This window comes from Megalobrama amblycephala, linkage group LG14 (genome assembly GCF_018812025.1).
Source record: "Megalobrama amblycephala isolate DHTTF-2021 linkage group LG14, ASM1881202v1, whole genome shotgun sequence".
Lineage (NCBI taxonomy): Eukaryota > Metazoa > Chordata > Actinopteri > Cypriniformes > Xenocyprididae > Megalobrama > Megalobrama amblycephala.
Genome location: NC_063057.1, coordinates 40769618 through 40791101, shown reverse-complemented (window position 1 = coordinate 40791101; position 21484 = coordinate 40769618). Strand labels below are relative to the sequence as shown.

The 21484-nt window shown below is 37.9% G+C and overlaps 1 protein-coding gene across 3 annotated transcripts; it reads right to left on the bottom strand.

Moving 5' to 3' along the window:
- Window positions 1-1142: 1142 nt before the first annotated feature.
- Window positions 1143-20667, bottom strand: LOC125245243 (tripartite motif-containing protein 16-like). Of its 3 annotated transcripts, none has more exons than XM_048155784.1 (8): window positions 20535-20667; window positions 7655-7716; window positions 5715-7581; window positions 5172-5267; window positions 4853-5086; window positions 3937-4096; window positions 3736-3783; window positions 1143-2383 (listed from the first exon to the last, which is right to left on the bottom strand). In XM_048155784.1, exons 3-8 carry the CDS (start codon window positions 6285-6287, stop codon window positions 1854-1856), a joined length of 1641 nt encoding a protein of 546 aa, XP_048011741.1. In that variant the 5' UTR covers window positions 6288-7581; window positions 7655-7716; window positions 20535-20667; the 3' UTR covers window positions 1143-1853. The 3 variants fall into 3 exon arrangements, with proteins under 3 accessions (XP_048011741.1, XP_048011740.1, XP_048011739.1); XM_048155783.1 differs by lacking the exon at window positions 20535-20667 and adding an exon at window positions 7864-8264; XM_048155782.1 differs by lacking the exon at window positions 20535-20667 and adding an exon at window positions 7864-8264 and having other exon boundaries at window positions 5715-7716.
- Between the last annotated feature and the right edge of the window lie 817 nt (window positions 20668-21484).

The window sequence follows — 21484 nt, the reverse complement described above, 5'->3', positions numbered from 1 at the left end:
ATCATGCACTGCAAAAAATGCTGTTCTTACTTAGAATTTTTGTCTTGTTTCCAGTCAAAATATCTAAAAATTCTTAGATCAAGAAGCATTTTCTTGACAAGTATAAATTATTTTCTTGTTTTTAGGAAAAATAAGTCAAAATTAAGTGAGTTTTTCCTTAAAACAAGCAAAATAATTTGCCAGTGGGGTAATAATCTTTGTCCAAACTGAAAACAAGATTATATATCTTATTTTTGGTTTGAGATAAGATTATTTTACTTACCCCACTGGCATATTATTTGCTTGTTTTAAAGGTGCCCTAGAATCAAATATTGAATTTACCTTGGCATAGTTGAATAACAAGAGTTTAGTACATGGAATTGACATACAGTGAGTCTGAAACACCATTGTTTCCTCCTTCTTATGTAAATTTGATTTGTGCAAAAGACCTCTGAAGAACAGGCAAATCCCAACATAACACAGACTGTTACGTAACAGTCGGGATCATTAATATGTACGCCCCCAATATTTGCATATGCCAGCTCATGTTCAAGGCATTAGACAAGCCAGTATTAACGTCTGGAGCAGCACAGCTGAATCAACAGAAGTTAAGCAGGTATTGTGAAGCCAACAAGCAAGGACAATAGTGAAAATGGCAGATGGATCTAAAATAACTGTTCATGATCCATGATATCATGATATTTTTAGTGACATTTGTAAACTGTCTTTCTAAATGTTTCGTTAGCATGTTGCTAATGTACTGTTAAATGTGGTTAAAGTTACCATCGTTTCTTACTGTATTCACGGAGACAAGAGAGCCGTCGCTATTTTCATTTTTAACCCGAAAACGCTTGCAGTCAGTATAATTTATAAACGCATCTTCATTCTTATTGAGTCTCTCCAGTGGTGTAGCTTTAGCCACGTTAGCCGTGCAACACACTATCAAACTCATTCAGAATCGAATTTTAACAAACATCCACAAAAAAAAGCTTGAGGTAATTTTAATTTTAAAGTGAACCTCTCATTTACCGTTAATATAATTATATTAATATATATATATCCTGCCAGACCACCTTCTGCATTCTGTAAGTTGTAGGACGTAGCGTAAGCATTTTGAACTGCGAGAGTTTTACACTTTCTTCATAAGTTGAATACGGAAGGTGGAGTAGGGAATTTTACAGTTAAAGACCCAAAGACCAGATATGATGAATGAAGACCCGGAGTCAGAGTTTGAAAAAATAAATTGAAGAAAATTTTACTGAAGAATAGTTTGCAGTTTCATCAGCAGAAGCCAACTTCAAACATCACAAGGAGTTCTTCAGCCGCTCTGCGTACACCTTCAATACAGCAGCAATTATACTCTAACAGAGTCCACTAACTGCATTAAACGGTTCTGATTGGTTAAGAAAAAAAGACAAAATTAGTAATCTTCCACACATGGTCATCAGGACCTGTACTGAACACATTCACAGATACACATGATTCACAGCTTCTTCAATGCTAAAGTTGGCCCAGTCTTTAACCATAAACAGGAAAGATTCCCAAAACAAATAAAAGGTTCACCTTCAAATAAAAGGTGAATGCTACCATGATGCGTCCTGTGGGGGGCTTAAAGAGCTATTTGAGTAGTCAATGAAGAAACATAAAGTACCTGATTACATAAACCTTTGAAAATAAAATCATATTCTGGAGGATTTTAATTGCTGGGGTCAAATTGACCCCAGTGTTGAAAAAATGTTGCTGGATTTTGAGGTTAATAGGAAGGTTAATGTAATGAAGAGAAAATAAGAGACTCTATAACATCTCACTGTTACTAATTCATCATGAGCTCAAAGCATTATGGGTAGAATCTCTCTACAGTCTATTCTGATTCATCAACACAGTTTCACTGATCCAGAACAAACAGTAAATCCAGGATAGAGCGGTTGAGTGAATGTGGTCTGGACTGTGTGGATGAGGCTCATTGTGTCTCCAGAGACGCTGTAGAAGGACAGAGTTCCTGCACTGTGATCCACATACACTCCTATTCTACTGCTGATGGACTTTACTGGGAGTTCAGTCTGTATGTTATTGTGCCAGAATGAGTAACTGGAGGAAGAGCAGATCAAACTCCAGGACTGATCATTATATCCAAACCAACACTCATTAGCCCACGATCCCTTCCTGCTGATGCTCTTATATGACACTGATATACGCACACCATAATCTCCACTCCACTCAGTCTCCCAGTAACAGCGTCCACACACACTCTCTCTACACAACACCTGATACACATCAAATCTGTCTGGATGATCAGGATACGGCTGGGCTTTGAAAATATCAGTGAATGTAATCACTCTGTTCCTCTCAGACAGATGGAGGTGTTTATTCACTGTGTTCAGATCCAGATTGAGCTGATGGGAATCTGATGGAGATAAAACATATCCGAATCAAGAATTATGAATCTGATCTTTTAATGTTTCTGAACTCTTCATGATCAATATATCATCAGTGTCTCAGTACAGTTTATCAGATATCCTGTGAAAATCATCATTTACATCAGTGGCTCTCAACTTTTTTTGGGCCGGTTTAATCAGTCTTCCCTGAATATTAATGTTGGTTATTATTCAGTGTTTATTTTATATATATATATATATATATATATATATATATATATATATATATATATATATATATATATATATATATTTAACTGCTTAATTCACCATTAAATGGATTTAACAACAAGTGTGATAATTTGATTTATAAAGTTTTTAAGCATTGTAGGTCTATTATTGGCGATTTTGAGCTTTCTTCAAATTTCTATCTGTTTCCCCAAAGATTAAAGAGACTTGATACAAAATCCAGTTTAGCATAAATCCATAGTGGAATTTTCCCAGAAGATCTTTCAGTTTCTTACTTTTCTGAAACTCTTGAAGAGCTTTTTTTTCTACTGTGATTTTACCTCTAATATTGTCTGTTTAATATCTAATATTGAATTTTTTAATTCAATATAAAAATATGAAAAGAATATATAAAATATTTATTCATTAGTTTTTGAAGAATATATTAAATCCCCAGTTTAGTGTCCTGATTCACATCTTTGTTAAAGTTCATTCCATTTCAAATCTTTTTATTTCATATTTCCAGTGCCAGTACACACTTCTATATTTTTACCTTTAGCGTTCCTTGTGTACCGGCACTTCTGACGTGTGTTATATTGTGTCTGAATGCTAAACGCAGCAGTTTTTTTCACTGGAAGTTCAGCAGCTGCACTACAGAAAGCTGACAGAAACACTGAAGTAATTAGTTGTTGTTGTGGAAATAAAGTCTATTCTGGTCACATTGGTATAAACTGGCAGGTCCCACTCTGACGTGAACGGCGCTACATGTCGTGTCACCACAAAAGCACATACAACCCATTATAATCAATGATTCTGTCTACAATAGACGCACACCAACTGTAAACGGATGCTACGTTCAATTTCTGACGCAATTGATCCGAGCACTTAGAACGTGGTTATATTGTTACAGACGATTTTCTTTTGCAAGTAATTACAAGTTTGTAAATCTTGTAAATCTTTGGCATTTATACGCCTTTAACAAAAACCTCCCAAAAACACCTCAACATCCCCTGATGTTCTCTGAACGCCCCGTTGAGAAACACTGATTTACATGATCAATTATTAAACTTGTAAATCATGTTTTCTTTCTCCTCCTACAGGAAGAACATGAACACACTCAAGAGTTTCTCTGCTTGTTTTCTTAGTGACTTACATTGTAGGAAGTCGTTCCTGGTTCTGGGAACAATGTTGGTGAAAGTGACTGTGGAAATCAACAGACATGAAGAGTGTGATTATCATGTCAAGAGAAAATGATCCCTGCATCTGTTACTAAGACATTTCTAATATGATCTTCTACATGATATGAGATGATGGAGGATCATTTCTGAGAGCAGATGAATCTCCAGGACTTTACCTCTGTCAGAGATCTTCTTCAGCTCCTCTTTGCAGAAATCCTCCAGTTTGTCTCTCAGCTGATGGACAGATTCTCTCACAACAGCAAAAGAGAAGAGAGAACTGAAGGGATCGTCATTTACGTCTGTAGATTCAGGAGGAGCTGAGAGAGACTGGAAACTCTACAGAAAACAGAAATCAAAGCTCATCACCTCCACACTTCAGCCAATAACCTGCACTACTGTCAGATTTGAGCAGCTCTTGTTGATCTTCAGTAACTCTCCTCAATCCAGCACTTTCACAGCATCAGATTCATTCTTCTCATGTTCATTATATCATGTTAGAGCTGTAAGATCAAACGTTTGACTCTTACACTATATGTGAACTTTCTAGGAAACACTTGATGATCAAACATCTGCCAATAACATAAATGTAACAGATCAAGAGCATCAATGGAGTCACATGACAGGGCTGAGTAGATTTGATCAGGAAAAGCAGTTCAAAGGCAACGAGTAGATTGATCATTATTTATAATATTTGAGCAGTTAGTGGCTCTGAAATTCACAAGGACTCTTAGGACACGATCCCAAGGTCAGGTTTTGTGGTTTAAATACACTAAAGCATCACTAATATACAGCCTCACTTCCTGTTTGAGGACTAAATATTTAAAATATTAGTGAAGTTTTGAGCTGTTGATGTCTGGAAGCTCAATCTATCTTTCAGGAAAATGTTTCCTAAGAGATTTCCAGAGCTGAACTGCATTTGTAAGTGCGTCTCTTTCAAAAGAAGAAGATCAGATGATCTGACTGATGATTATATAATAACTGAACACACAGATCAACACTTCAGTCAACGGCTCATTCTGCTCTCATGAAATGTTTCTCTGCGAGTCTCTTGCTCAAGTCCACTATGATCCTGTTCTTCTAGATCTCTGTTACCTGCAGGAAATGGATGTGATCCTGTGTGTGTGAAAGCTGCTCCAGCTCAGCGTCTCTCCTCCTCAGATCATTGATCTCCTGCTCCAGTCGCTCCAGTCGTCCTTCAGCTCGACTCACTGCAGTCTTTTCCTGATCTCTGATCCGCTGTGTGGCCTCAGAGCGGCTTCTCTCAATGGAGCGGATGAGCTCAGTGAAGATCCTCTCACTGTCCTCCACTGCTGTCTGTGCAGAGCGCTGTTAGGACACACATCACAATCACACAGTGGCTTCAGTGAGTCTGACTGAGACTTCTCAAACTTCTCTTCTTCTCCAGACTCACCTTATGAGACTCCACAGCCTCTCTCAGCTGCTGAAGATCTTTCTCTCTCTGCTGGATCCTCTGCTGGAACGACCTCTGCGTCTCCTTCAGCTCCTTCTGCAGCACAAACCAATAACAGGAGAAACATCACATAAATCATCAAGTAAACAGATATGAATCCAGATTATTATTATTATTATAGATTTATGCTATTATGTAAGTTAATGAAGGATTACAGGTAGAAATAATTGTTTTCGTAATACATCATTGTGAAATTCATAGTTCTGTTCATATTATAAAATATTTCTACTGCTTGAGGTCTTATTAAACATTTATCTCTCAGTATACAGTATGTACATTGTGTAAACATTTTGCATGATAAATATTTTTCTCATGTTGAATAATAAGTGGACTCGACCATTGTTATGTTTATTTAATCTTTTTACTTTATAGTTTTACTCATTTTACTCAGAAATTCATTTGAACAACGCCTTCCTTTTGTCAAGACTTGTTATTGAGAAGTGTTTAGCTTGCTGGGGTAAGAAGCCAGTACAAAGTTCATACCTGTTTCTCTGTCCTCTGTGCTGCAGTTGATACAATGTCGTGGTTTTTATGTTCATCCATCGTACACAGCACACATATACACTTCTGATCAGTGCGGCAGAAAACCTCAAGGATCTTGTCGTGTTTCGGGCAGATCATCTCCTGCAGTCGTCCAGTGGCTTCAGTCAGATTGTGTCTCTTTCCTTTAAAGAAGGTCTCATGTTGTTCAAGGTGATTCTGACAGTAAGAGTTCACACACACCAGACAGGACTTGACGGCTTTGTGTTTTCTTCCAGTACAGACGTCACACTGCACATCTCCAGCTCCAGCGTAACAGTCAGCAGGAAGTTTAATCTTCTTCAGTTTCTCCACCATTTCAGCCAGAATGGTGTTTTTACCTAAAGCAGGTCTTGGACTGAAGGTCTGTCTGCACTGAGGACAGCTGTAGACTCTCATCTGATCCTCCTGATCCCAGCAGCCTGTAATGCAGATCTTACAGTAACTGTGTCCACAGGGAATGGCCACTGGATCCTTCAGGAGATCCAGACACACTGGACACATGAACTCCTCCTGAGAAAATCTGGCTTCTGCCATTTTACAGCAAGAATACAGAGACACAAACACACAACAGCTCAACTACACTTAGGTAACTCTGAACTCTGAACTCTGAACTCATATGATCCCTGTTTCCTGGTTCTGTGTTTGAGTGACGTGTGCAAAACAGGTGTGTCTGTAAAACAGCTTCCTCATTCCTGGTCCTGAAGATCCTCATTCCTGCTAAGTTTTTAGTTTTCATGTGTGTTCCCACACATATTGGGCCTCATTTATCAAACTAACTTAGAAACGAGCTCAGAATTCATCTTACGACAGGGTTACACTGTAAACCTAAATAAGTTAGACTAACTCAAAAAAATCTGAGGTAAGCGGTTACATCAATATTTTTAAGTTATGATGTTCCCAGTTTCATAAAGACTAATTTTAAATAAATCAGCTTCACTGGCATGAGCTGAAGAACTTGTTTCCCCAAATTGGTTATTTTCAGAGTTGGGCAAGTTACTTCCAAAATGTAATACATTATATATTACTAGTTGCTGTCATTTGAAAGTAATTAGTTACATTACAATATTACTGTCTCTGAATTGTAATGCGTTACACTAATTTTACATTACTTCTGAGTTACTTTCACCAAAATAACCACAGAGGTTTAAGGGCATAAAATGTAGTTTATTGCTGTTCATTATACATCCAGTGGAGGGTGATGTGGTATAGCATAATGACTGTGTAGGCCAGTGATCCTCCATGGGGGCTTGGAGATAACTTAAAATTTATTTAAATATATAAATATAATTCATTCATTGTATTATTAATATGTTAAATTAAATATGCATATTCTGCAATTGTTTTGGAGCAGCCCTCGCCATTTCTCATCACGCTGTGTGAAATACAGACTGAACGGCGGCTCAAAACACCCAATCAGTAACATAGTACACGCAAACTACATCTCTCAGTTGGATAAACAAAAACAGTGTCGCTAATAAAGTTTTGATGGATGACAATTGTAATGAAGGTAAAGACAACTACAATGACATACTGTCACAGACACGTCAGGTTCCACCTCACTTCCGTATCCACGCACTCAATCACCAGTCTACTAATCACCGCCACCTGCACATCATCACCGCAGTCATCAGCACTCAGTTAAATACCACACACTCACACACACTCATCGTCCGGTCTCGTTTGTGTTACAACGCATTGTACGCTTACCTTCAAGGACTCCAAAGTGATACTTACCTGTCTCCATTATCTCCCTCGTCTCCTCGTGTGCTTACCTGCCTGTGTGTGAGTGTGTTCGTCTGCCAGCTCCAGCGTCTCCCTCCAACGTCATCTGCATCACAAGGATAAAGGACAGTATTACTTCTATTCACCTCCAAGATCTCCATTATCTCCTGTTTACTCACCCATTGCTCTGCTGATCTGTCAATAAACATCTTTACTGCTTTTACATCTGCTTCCGGTGTGTCTATCATAACACATACAGGAGTCATACATTAGGCATGCGCATAACAAGTTGAAATTGTAACAAGTATAATATTACCCAAATTGTATTAGTAATGCGTTGTATTACTGCATTACAGCAAAAAGTAATTTATTACTGTAATATAATTACTTTTGTAATGTGTTACTCCCAACACTGGTTATTTCCAAACCATTATTGTAAGTGAATCTTGGTGCTTCTGAACTTAGAAATATCTCTTCAATGTCTTGTTCATCAGAGGTGGATAGGTTCAGTGTGTTTTTTGTAATGAATCTTGATATGATGGAATTTGAGACTGTAAGAGAAATTATATTACAATCCTGTTCTATTTCTTTGATACCATTGCACTTTGTAATATAGTTTGTGGTGTTGCAAAGAATTTTGCATGTGTCACAACAGTGAAATTGCTGTTTCAGATTAAACTACTTGTGTTTTTGGACACTGTTTTTTGATGTTCATTCGGGACCCTGTTGGTTTAAACCCTCTCAGGGTGTTTTTGGGCCTTGGTGAGTTGTTGACATTTTTTTTTTTTTTCAGTTGCTTTTCAGTTTTTCAGTTGCATTTTATTGGCTAAATTCTGATTACATTAATATGTAAGCAACATGTATGTATATGTCTGTATTTTTGAGAAAATAACATTTAACACTTTTTTTTTTCAATAGCCACACAGAAGTCACTGAAATAAGGCCATATAACAAATACTAAACATTTCTTCACAAGACTTTTGAGAACTAGATCTTGTCTAGTCTTATCTTGTCTTATCTTGATCTAGAGTTTTTTTTTCTTGAAGACGATGTGAAAATCATACTTTCCACTCATTCACATAAAATATATTGATTTCAATTTTAAGATATAATTTTGTTTACAAAGGCATGAATCATCATGTATAATTATGTGATTCAAGTGTGTCCGACATGTAGGTAACCATGTTACTCAAGTCAAGTCAAGTGTGTCCGACATGTAGGTAACCATGTTACTTTTCAGAATATTCCTGTCATTTGCAATATTTGGTGGCAAAAGAGGTTCTTAAATACAGTCTAATCAGGGTGAATCATACAAAGATTCATGTCACAGCACAGCCTCTTTAATCTGCTATTCTAAATGTAAGGTCATCAAGATCTTGAAGGCAAGAAATGATGGAGGGGGAGGAAAAACAGAATTGGATTGGAAAGCAAAATAAATTTGTGAGTCATCAGCATAACTATGTAAATTAAGAGCATGAAGTTTGATGATCTGACCAAGAGGAAGCATATAAATTAAAAATAGTAGTGGGCCATGAATAAATCCTTGAGGTACACCACAAGAGTTCACAAGTTCACACTTACAAATAATTAGATAAAGAGTATGTGTATTTGGAGTGCTGACCGGGGGAAGGCTCTGAGCTCCGAATGTCACCCGAACCCAGAGTACTCACCAGTATCTTTGGTTAGGATAGTAACCTAGTAACCTTTTGCTATGGTTATTGAATGAACCTCTAGCGGATGTGGTGAGATCAGTATTCTATATATTTATTGTATATTGTAATGGTAAACAACACAAAATCACTTTTTATGCAAATTACATCCTTTTGTTTGTTACTCAACCAGAGAAGTTTGTTCCAGTGATTATGGAAATTATTTAACAGTTTAGTAAAGTTTCAAGATATGAAATGTAAAATTTATTCAAAATCTGAGGCTATGCCATTAGTGATGCAAAGGTCTCGTAAACCCCCTCCCTCTCTTTCCTTTTAAATGGTCTAGGCAGGCACTTGTTAGTATGACAGCAAATATGACATTTGTTAAAACAAGCTGTTTTATTGATGCTTTTCTGCAATTGAAACACTGACTGTTCAATTAAATGTCACATGATTTGGATTTCGGTAAGTTGTACTGTATCTTTTAACATACTCTCAGATGTTCATTCATGCTTATTTCATGTTATCACTAGTGAAGCAGAAGAGATGGTTGGTTCATGTGCGAAAGACTGCGACACCTGGAGAGACGTCCATGGTCTCACTCCAGTCTATGGGAAAGTAGCCCCTTTTCAATTCTTGTGAGGTTTATTCTGCTTGCAATTTCACCCTGGCAAAGAGAATTCGCAACTAGTTTGCAGGTATGTATACTTCAAGAGGAATTGAAGAACAAACTTGTGTCATGTCATTTCAGAAAAAAGCAGCCTATTATAGGTTGGTGTTATTTTAGGCTCCAAATCCGTTGATGAAACAGACACTTTTTCCTGTTTAATACTGTAAAGCTACTTGCTTTACAAAAATCAATTGTATCAATTACTTTATAAATAAACAGAACTTGACTTGACTGTTGTGTTGAATTGCAGATCTGGTGTAAAAATCCACATTGATATGATCAGATGCTTACACAAATGTTGATTTCTCATTGGGTTTTTATTATTGAAAAACTTAGTAGCACACATTTACATATTCATCTAAATGCCACTTGGGATGTTTGCTAAATCCGGTGCTCAAATATTTTGAACCTTTTTTACCCTTAAGCAAAGAACCAAAAACCACTCTATCTAAATATATCAGGGACGCTAATGTGAACCTCAAGGTTTTCTTATTATTCTTCTGACACCACAAACAGTTCTCTCATACATGAATACTCATGTGGAACTTTAAGGTTTCTTTATATCTGAAAGTTTTTCCACACTGGCCACATATAAATGGCTTCTCGCTAGTGTGAATTCTCAAGTGGACTTTAAAGTATCTTTTCTGACTGAAACCCCTTCCATACTGTTTGCAGATGTAAGACTTCTCTTCATTGTGAATTCTCATGTGCCTATAAAAGCTTCCTTTAATGGTCATGTGGGCATTAAGGTTTCTTTTATTGGTTGAATCATTTTCCACACTGTTGGCAGGTGAAAAGGCTTCTCTACATTGTGAATTCTCATGTGCCTATTAAGGCTTCCTTTATAAGTAAATCTGTTTCCACACTGTTGGCACATGTAAGGTTTCTCTTCAGCGTGAACTCTGATGTGGACTACAAGTTTTCTATGTTCACTGAAACTCTTTCCACACTTAAGGCATGTGTAATGCTTCTCAGTGTGATTTTTCATGTGGAATTTTAAGTTTCCTTCTTTTTTGAAACACTACAATATTCCGCGATGCAAAAATGTTACGATATGTATCGTAAAGTGATGGCGATACTTTTACGATATGACGGCAGTCTAATTGTAGTAACGTTAAAGTTCGTGTGTGGGAAGGAAGCGGTCGGGGACGGCGAACAACTGCTGACTGAGCTTTTATTGAGAACAAAGTTCAACAGAAAGACTGTGCAACGCACAACAACATCAACAGAAATAATCCACAAAGGGCTTCACTCCAGATTCGGTAGACGCAATCCACAAGGGCTTCACTCCAAGCAACGCGCTGTGCCTCAGTCAGCAGTTCCCCCCTCTCTCACCAACTCCTGCTTCTCACGGCGTCTTATCCCGTCTCCGCGCCAATCACTAGAACGAGACACAGGTGTTCGTGATTTGTATTCAACCCACTCACTTACCAAGCGTCTCCCGCTATTCTCTCTGGTTGCAGACCTCGCTGAACCACGCCCCCCTCGCCACACTAATCTTATTGGTTGAGCTGCTGACATGATCTACTCTGCAACATGGAGATGGCAGTGAGTGAAGCCGGGTTGTCACCGCATATTAAGGGTGTGTCTCAATCAGCTCTCTAGTTCAGTAAGTGTTTCACGCACACATCAAATCTTGCAAGCAAGTTTCTCGCGTCAGTCTCTTGCTTGGCCGCGTGAGAAAAGTCATGGCACCGCAGTGCCACAGCAACAGCTGTGCTCACAGAAAAGCAAAAGAAGCTTGCGATGCTTTGCTTTAAGAAGTTCTGTCTTAGGGGCCGTTCACATATTGCATCTTTTCCGTGTGCAAGTCAGTTATTTCAAATGTAGCTGCGCGGCATAATGGAAGAAACACGGTTGCGACGTGCATGCAGTGCATTTTCCAGGTGCATCGAGATGAAAAATTCTCAACTTTTCAGAATGCCGCAATATGACCGACATCAACATTTTTACGTGATATGTGAACAGTCCCTTAGGATTCTTAATCCTAAGTTCATGTTAAATTTAACAAAAAATTTTTTTCAGTGACAGACAGACCTATTCAGCTGTTAAAGGTGCTAAAGAGGATGTTTTGTTTTATTGTCAGGAAATGAACATGGAGAGAGGATCCAAGTGCAAGTAAAACAATATTTATTGACAGAATACGCTGTACAATAACTTCACTCCAAATGGGCAGTCGTTGCAGTGACAGAGATGTGTAGCAGCGATGGCTTGCAGAGGCAGATGAACAGGCCAATCCACCACAGCCTTAACCTTGTCAGGATCCATGCGCACCCCCTCGAACGATACAATGTACCCCAAAAATGGAACTGACTGTGCATGAAAAACGCACTTCTCCGGCTTGACAAAAAGCCCATTCTCTAACAGCCTCTGGAGCACTCGCCTGGCTTGTTGCACATGTTCCTGGAGAGAAGAAGAAAATATCAGTATGTCGTCCAGGTAGACATATATGAACTGATCGACCATGTCTCTCAACACGTCATTGACGAGTGCTTGGAAGACGGCGGGCGAGTTGGAAAGGCCGAAGGGCATAACCAAGTATTCAAAGTGCCCTCTAGGGGTGTTAAAAGCCGTCTTCCACTCACCCCCCTCCCTAATGTGGGCCAAATGATAAGCGTTGCGCAGGTCCCTTAACTAAGTCTATGGCACAGTCATAGGGACAATGCGGAGGGAGAGAAGCAGCCCAGGACTTACTGAACACTTCCTTTAGGTCGTGGTACTCCTGGGGCACATTTGACAGGTTCACCGACTCCTCCTGCAACACAGAACGAGACACAGAAGAACAAGCAGACAACAAACAAGACGCATGACAGTGCTGACTCCACTCCGCCATGGATCCCTGGCCCCACTCGATCCTGGGATTGTGTTCCATCAGCCATGGATGCCCCAGGACGATGGGATGATGAATAGATCTGGAGAGGTAAAATGACAGCAGTTCAGTATGATTACCGGAAATGATGACGGTTATGGACTCCATGGCGTGTGTGATGGTGGGTAATTTCTGTCCGTTGAGAGCGAAAACAGATATGGCGTGATCCAGAGGGCGAATAGGAATGTGCAATCGTGTTGCCAGATCCCAGTCCATAATGCTTACCTCAGCGCCCGAGTCGACCAGAGCCTGGCAGATGTGATGTCCTGATACCCACTGCAGTCTCACCAGGAGGAGCGTCGCAGACGAGGATTTATCCAAGGCTAGACCGCCCGACAGTAACCTCGGTCCTACTGCCGGACTTCTGTCTTTTACTGGGCAGTCCTTAAGAAAATTTCCAGCTCCACCACAGTACAAACAAAGTCCTTCTTCCCTCCGGTGTGTCCTCTCCTCCCGGGAGAGCTAAGCTCTCTCCACCTGCATGGGCTCAGGATCGAACGGGGGACTGACCGTGTTCTCGCCGCTGATCCCCACGGCAACCAGTTCCTCGAGACGCGCTACAGGCTTCCTGCGTTCAGTGCGTTCGTGCAAACGGCCATCCACTCGCAGCACGAGCTCAATCAGTCCGTTAAGAGTGGTGGGTAGATCCAGTGAATAAATTTCTTGTTGTACACGGTCGGCCAGCCCATGCAGGAACACATCCCACTGCGCCTCCTCATTCCATTTACACTCCGCTGCCAGGGTGCGGAACTCAATGGCGTAGTCGGAAACAGGTCGAACTCCCTGCCGCAGGTCCGCGAGCTTGCGAGCAGCCTCCCGTCCCGCCACCGAACGGTCGAACACTCGCCTCATCTCCTGCGACAGGGATTGGAATGAGGAGCAGCATGGATGGTTGTTTTCCCACACCGCTGTTCCCCATAACGCCGCTTGTCCAGTCAATAACGTCACAACCAACGCTACTTTAGACTCCTCAGAAGAGAACGTGTTAGGTTGCAGAGAGAAATAAATGGAGCATTTAGACAAAAAAGCTCTACAAGCATCAGGTTCTCCACCATACCTCTCAGGTGCAGGAATACGAGGTTCTTGTTGCGTGCTGGCGGATGAGTGGGGAACGGACGGTGGGGCTGGCGCAGTGGGAGATGAAAGATGTAATACCTGGGTCGAGAGCTCGGCCACCTGCGCCACCAACGCTTGCACGGCACGAGCAGTGGCCATCACCTGCTCGTCCTGCTGATCCATCCGTTGAGCGCTCTCACTCAAAAACTCCAGAAGATTCGACGAACTTGCTGGATCCATTCTTGGTCAGTTCGTTCTGTCAGGAAATGAACACGGAGAGAGGATCCAAGTGCAAGTAAAACAATATTTATTGACAGAATAAGCTGTACAATAACTTCACTCCAAATGGGCAGTCGTTGCAGTGACAGAGACGTGTAGCAGCGATGGCGTGCAGAGGCAGATGAACAGGGTGGCGCAGGGCTGCAACGGGTATCAGAAACCAAGGAATAATCCAACCCAGACGCGGGCACAAGACGAAAGTCCAGAACTCCAGGAAATCAGGAAGTGAACACAGAAACATGACACCGGGACAGCCTGCACACGGCTGGCAGCACATCACAATCAGACAGGTGGGTGACACCCACACAATCACTCACTCACAGGCAACACACACCACAACCACACGAGGGCAAGTAAGTGAACCCATGAACCGTGACATTTATACATTTTTGCAATATTACTTGAAACTGTCTCTACTAACTGATAAAAGACTATTTATTAGGTGCACTGAAAGGAATAATATTAATATACATCATCTGTGCACGAGGTAGAGCCTTAAAAACATCAGCCAATCGTTTACGCGATCATCGTTTTAATTTTCATCGTCACATTTAATAGATTACACTTTCATGAAAACATTAGCAGTTGGATTGTAAAAGTTGTCATCACATGTTAGTGTTTGTTGTTCTCATTCATTTTCACTATTTGAGCAGCTGGTGATGTCAGCATGCGGTGAATCATTTTACGAAGCAACTGATTCAATTGACTCGAAGTTTCGAAACTTTTTATCTCTCATCACTTATTTCTAGTACCTGGGGTGTATTCCAGAAAGCAGGTTATGTGAATTACCTGGTATGTTTAAGAGTTACGTAAGCGGATAACCTCAACTTTCGGTTCCAAAACGGAGGTAGCTTTCTGAACATAACAACCCAGAGTTCGGGGTATATTAACTTGTATATTAACAAGAGACGGTAAATTAACTTTGCTTTCTGGAATACCCCGCTTGAATGTTTATGATAAACTAATTCACATTATGAAATGAGATACTCCTTTTCTGTTACTCATGAGTGGATGTGATTTACTCCCAAAAAAATCGTCGACACATTTCAAATAATATTCGTCTTGTTTTAGATCTTTTAGATTACTCAGAGTTGGTCAATGATGATGCACTTATTTTGTTTTTAGATTTGTACAAGGCATTTGATACAGTTGAGCATGCCTTTATGTATGATGCTTTTAGACGATTTGGCTTAAGTCCAAAATTTGAGAAAACTGTACAGAACCTGTATAACGACCTCAATAGTAATGTATCCTTGTCTAATGGAACTTCTCCATGTTTTGTCATTGGGAGAGGCATCAGGCAAGGATGCCCTATTTCTCCTTTTTTGTTTTTGTTAGTTGCAGAGCTTCTTAAACTTTATATAGTGCACTGTTCGAATATTGAGGGCATCCAAATAACAGACCGCACTATTTTAATCAGTCAGCTGGAAAATGATACATGGATCTTCCTCAAGGATAAAAGACAGGTCCCTATTATACTAGAAACATTTAAACTTTTTTCAGATGCTTCTGGCCTCTCTGTTACTCAGAGTAAATCAGAGATTATGACAATTCATTGTTCTAATATTCCAGATGTATGTGGAATCAAGGTAAAACAAACAGATATCTTGGTATTATAATAAATAATGTTTATATGAAAGAGTTGAAAATAATTTACATAAAGCAAAATTTGGAGAAATAGAACTGAATGTGTAAAGAGAAAAACAATTATTAGAAAATATTCAGAGGGTGGACTTAACGTTCTCGATTTCAGCACTCTTAATATAATTTTTAAAATCAATTGGATCAAACAATGTTTGATCCAGAATTCGATATGGTTTTATATCCCCAATCTGCTCTTTGAAAAACGTGGTGGATTATAATTTTTACTATTGTGTGACTTTAAATGTAGTAAACTTCCCATCAAATTATTATTATTATTGTCATTGCTCCCTATGAAGGCCTCACAGAGCCATCGGATTTCAACAAAAATATCTTAATTTGTGTTCCGAAGATTAACGAAGGTCTTACGGGTGTGGAACGGCATGAGGGTAAGTAATAAATGACAGAATTTTCATTTTTCGGTGAACTAAACCTTTAAAGGGGGCATGAATTGAGAAATCAGAATTTCTTTGAGCTTTTAACATTTAACATCATACTATAAGAATATACTACAAGTTTTAGAACTGAAAGCTTCCTTGTTAGTCCAAAAACAGTTTTATTTAAACCAAGTCCAGATTACAACTGATTGTGGAGTGTGCATAGACTGTAAAAAAATATGGACAGGTGACGTCCGTGACTGTTCCTGAAGAGCGTTTTTGAAACCTAAAGTGGGTTGTCGACATTTTACTTTACTTTATTTATTTATTTATAAAGGGACCATGTAAAATGTTTATCATAAATGTTTCCATTCCATGCATTGTACAAGACTTAACTAAAAGCTCATTTTCAACCGCAGTCCCCTGGAAGGTCAACATAAACAATAAAATAGCACACACAATACATATATACAATAAAACATGCATACACATACTATCAGGAAAGAAAAAAAAGGCAATTTAACAGCAGCCATGTCAATGTTTACAAAGTTGATTTAATTTTTTTAAAAAGATTTTAACTTTTTAGGTACCGACCGAATTGCCTCAATACTATCGATTATCAAAAAGTGTCTTGTCATTTGGTACCAAATTTTGATACCTCAGAACAGAGCCGGGGAGAGGGTTATATAGATTATAATTTTATTATTAATATTATTATTAGAGGCATTATATATATTATATTATATATAATGTTCAAATTCTAAGTTCAGTTGTAACATTCTGTATTATAATCTTTTATATTTATTTTTTTATAATTATTTATTTTATTATTTTGTTACTAAAATTATTATTATTTAGTTTATTATTTTTCTATATTGGCTGTTCTAAATATTTTTCTATGTTGATTAAATGCTTTGGCAATACAAAATGTGTTTTTTTTTGTTTGTTATGCCAATAAATCTATCTGAATTGAATTGAATTGTATATACTGTACCCTTCACATATTTATGTATTTTTAAATTAATTTTATTTTTGCAACCAGATATCACTTATTAAACTTAGACTCAATAATACTTGAGTCTAAGTTTTTTTTAAAAAGATGTAATATAAGTCTAAGGTGTCCCCTGAATGTGTCTGTGAAGTTTCAGCTCAAAATACCCCATAGATTTTTTTAAATTCATTTTTTAACTGCCTATTTTGGGGCATCATTATAAATGAGCCGATTCAGGGCTACTGGCCCTTTAATTCTCCTGCTCCACGCCCACGGAGCTTGCGCTTGCCTTGAACAGTGCATAAACAAAGTTTACACAGCTAATATAACACTCAAATGGGTCTTTACAAAGTGTTCGTCATGCATGCGGCATGCATGCGTCGGATTATGTGAGTATTGTATACTGTTATATTGTTTACATTTGATTCTGAATGAGTTTGAGGCTATGCTGCGTGGCTAAAGCTAACATTACACACTGTGGGAGAGATTTATAAAGAATGAAGTTGTGTTTATGCATTATACAGACTACAAGTGTTTAGTAATGAAAATAGCGACGGCTCTGGTCTCCGTGAATACAGTAAGAAACGATGGTAACTTTAACCACATTTAACAGTACATTAGCAACATGCTAACAAAACATTTAGAAAGACAATTTACAAATATCACTAAAAATATCATTTTATCATGGATCATGTCAGTTATTATTGCTCCATCTGCCATTTCTCGTTATTGTCCTTGCTTGCTTACCTAGTCTGTTGATTCAGCTGTGCACAGATCCAGACGTTTTGCCCTTGTGTAATGCCTCGATCATGGGCTGGCATATGCAAATATTGGGGCGTACACCCCGACTGTTACGTAACAGTTGGTGTTATGTTGAGATTCGCCTGTTCTTCGGAGGTCTTTTAAACAAATGAGATTTATATAAGAAGGAGGAAACAATGGAGTTTGAGACTCACTGTATGTCATTTCCATGTATTGAACTCTTGTTATTTGACTATGCCAAGATAAATTCAATTTTTCATTCGAGGGCACCTTTAATACTAGCTAAAGTACCTAATTATGTTACATAGCCTACTTATTTTATCTATATTCTGAAGGTTTTTACTGAGGGATTTGTTGATATATAATTTGCCTTATTTTATACAACATTTTATTCCTAAAAAAAATGGTGAATTTTTTTTTTTTTTTTTTTCTGGCTGTTGATAGTATATTCTGATTTATGGAGTGATAAAAAGAGATATCCAAAATTCCCTCTGTAAAAACCTTTTCATTTAATATGTCCAAAAAATTAAACAAGATTTTTATTTTATTTTGAACCTGACTTCATCCAATATTCAGATTTTTGTTCTAGAAATGTATGCAAATTAGTGCATATTTAATTAGACAACGCCTCATTTGCATATTTAAACAGAACATTTTAGAAAACTTGTAATACAAAAAATGTTTGCAATTTTTAATGTAATCAATCAGCTGGGGAAGTATGTTGATATCTATTAGTTAATTTTTTTTACCCTGTTCACCTGGGGTGTCTCACCTTAAATGACGGACGCTTTAGTTAACACAACCCCTCGTTATATGACTAACTTCTTGATGTTCTTGAATACTTGATGCGTTTTGCTCTTATTGGTCCTGTCTATTCATTGTCAACTGTTTTCTATAAATATGTTTGTATTGGCAAACCTTTATTCAGTGAATGTTTGTCTAGTTTATAATTCAAAGACAGCATGTTAACCCTTTTTTTTCCCCTGTGGGATTTAGTATCATATTTGGATATTGGAATGAATTAAGTATTTTAAGTGAATCACATGTAAACTCAATGTTTTTACTGTTTTCTTAATTGTTTTCATTACAAAACCTGTATAAACGACTCGACTGTCAGGTTATTCGTAGTATGTAAATATAGCCTACTTGAAATTGCAAACAAATTATTTTAGTCCATATTAAATAATTGAATGCGATTCACTTGTGGTTGTCAGTTTGTATAAGCACACATTATGCAATGCAATATTAATGATGAATTTAAAAAATGCTTTTGCAGGTGTAGTGAAATTTTTAATTGTGTCAAATTAACCTTTAACAGTCAAAATTAGATTTATGAAGATAGATGGATAGATAGATAGGGTTAGGGTTAGAACAGACTGCCATCTATATTTTAAGGTGTTGCTCGCTTGATCTATGTTCTCATGTGACAGCATTGTCAACATAATAAACTGATCTAACTTTCATAATGAAAATTAAGAATTTAACTAACTTAAGCATTTGTTAAACTCATTTATTTTCCTTCCATAGACACAGTGTGGATCATAGGTAATAGCTTTGTCATGATGCCCAGAGAGCTTCAGCAACCATGCCATGTAAACTCAGTCTGCCAGGCATCCATGTCTGCAGGTTCAGCTGGGGTGGACTGAGGTGGAGAGGACTTCTCCCCTTCTTCTCTTACTCCCTGTGAGGAAGAGCAGCACCAGATGTCCTCCTCATCCACTGTGGCTGAAATGATATGGGGGAGGTCAGCAGCGTACAGTTGGTGAATGCCATGAAGGAGGACCTGCACCAGCTTAAACTCCAGCATGAAGATCATGTTGTCAGCTGTGACCCAGAGGTGCTGGTGTGAATCCGGTGAAAATTGACAAAGGCTAGGAAGTTTGTTAACAGTATTGTAGCTTAAATGGTGGCATGATTGAGCACTGTTACATTAGACATGACACCTAGGGGAAATGATATGTTTTTAAGTACTGTAGCAAACTATCCTAGAGGTCACATGCAGTTGCAGTGAACTGCTTACAGATGGCAGTGTCACTGCTTTTGTTAAGTCTAAATCTAGCCCTGACCCTCATGTTGAGTTTTAATGTTCATCTTTATGTAACACCTGTAGCCATAACACTGTTACTCTTTCCTCATTCCTACATTCCCACTCTTTATCCCCACCATCGCCTAACCTTCCCATGGACTCTGCAGCAATATCAACCTGAAGACTGAATGAAGCATGAAGCTGAATGAAGATAGTTCTACTTGTTGCACTCTATAAATTAAATAGATTGTCTTACACCGTTGTTTGAACTCTTTATGGCATGCATTGATTTGTTTTGTTTCATTGCTTTATGAATTAATTTAGAATAATGTTTTGATTGAGTGTGATAAATAAATAAATCTGATTTTTGAAGTGCCAAGAAGTTCTTAAAAGTTAGTTGCCACAAACACTGCTTTAAAGGGATAGTTCACCCAAAAATGAAAGAAAAAAAAAATTAAATTAAAGCAATATATTGTAATTTAAATAAATTGCAAAAAACTTTAACAGAAGTTTTCATTACACTTTTTTTTTAACAGAAATACACATTTTATAGGTATTCCCTGAATTATTACAATAAAACACCTTCACTGCAAAACAATCTTAAAAAAACACAGTGACTAAAATGCGAATCTCTTGTATTTAACCAAAAAGCACACATGAATGAATTAATGTAACTATTTGTCACTGCATCAGCAACTACACAGTGACTGCCTCTGAAATAAAGCAATATGCAGCATACCATGTTTTCTGGCTCATCCTGGACTGAAGCACAGGCTCTACTCTTCAGCACAAAGGTGACCCACAAAACTCAACAGAAACCCCTTAAATCCCAACAGATCTTTAAATACTAACAGATTTCTCAAGCATCTTCACTTAGTCATCATAAAGTGGTCAGATGATTCACTGATGCAAGTCAGGTCTCTGACTAAATTGTTTAATATTAGCTGTAATTTCACATGCCAATACTATTGCAGTGCTGTTATACTATAAACAATTTTATTAATTTTTTTTATGTAGAAAACGTTTTGTCAAGGTCATACAGACTCACACAAACATTAAGAACCAGCGTATGAATCTCAACAACAGTGACAATAAAAAAATAAATCACAAAACAAGCTACTAAAGTAAAAAAAAAACTTAATTGATTGTCACCGTAGTTGAGATTCATATGCTGATTATTGACGTCTCTGTGCTCAAAAAAAGAGAAAACATTATCTGCATAATAACATAAAAATCAGAATACCAGGTTATAATAATGATTCCACAATATCACAAGGTTACAGAAAATCATATGAAATTAACAGTTGATATACTCAGAATTTTGACACTATGTGATATCAGTGAATCAGGCAACTTTATGTCTTTAAGGCTTTATAACTATATCATCAATAAACAATATCTAATCAGAGTTTCTTCTGATTTTTTTGCTATAACAAACATGCATCAGAAACACACAGTTAAAGCAGTCAGAGAAAAACTAACATGAAAAAGTCCAGGGTTGAGAGCTACATAGCGGTGACTTCAAACTTTTTTTTTCAATAACACATCAACATCTAAACCTCTGTTAATTCTCAATAAGAACCTTTGAATAAAAGAAATAAAGTCTGTAATAAGTGAAGGTGCTGAGATCTGAGATCTGTTAGTGTTTAATGTTCTGTTGTTGCCAGTCATTTGAATCAAATCAGTAAA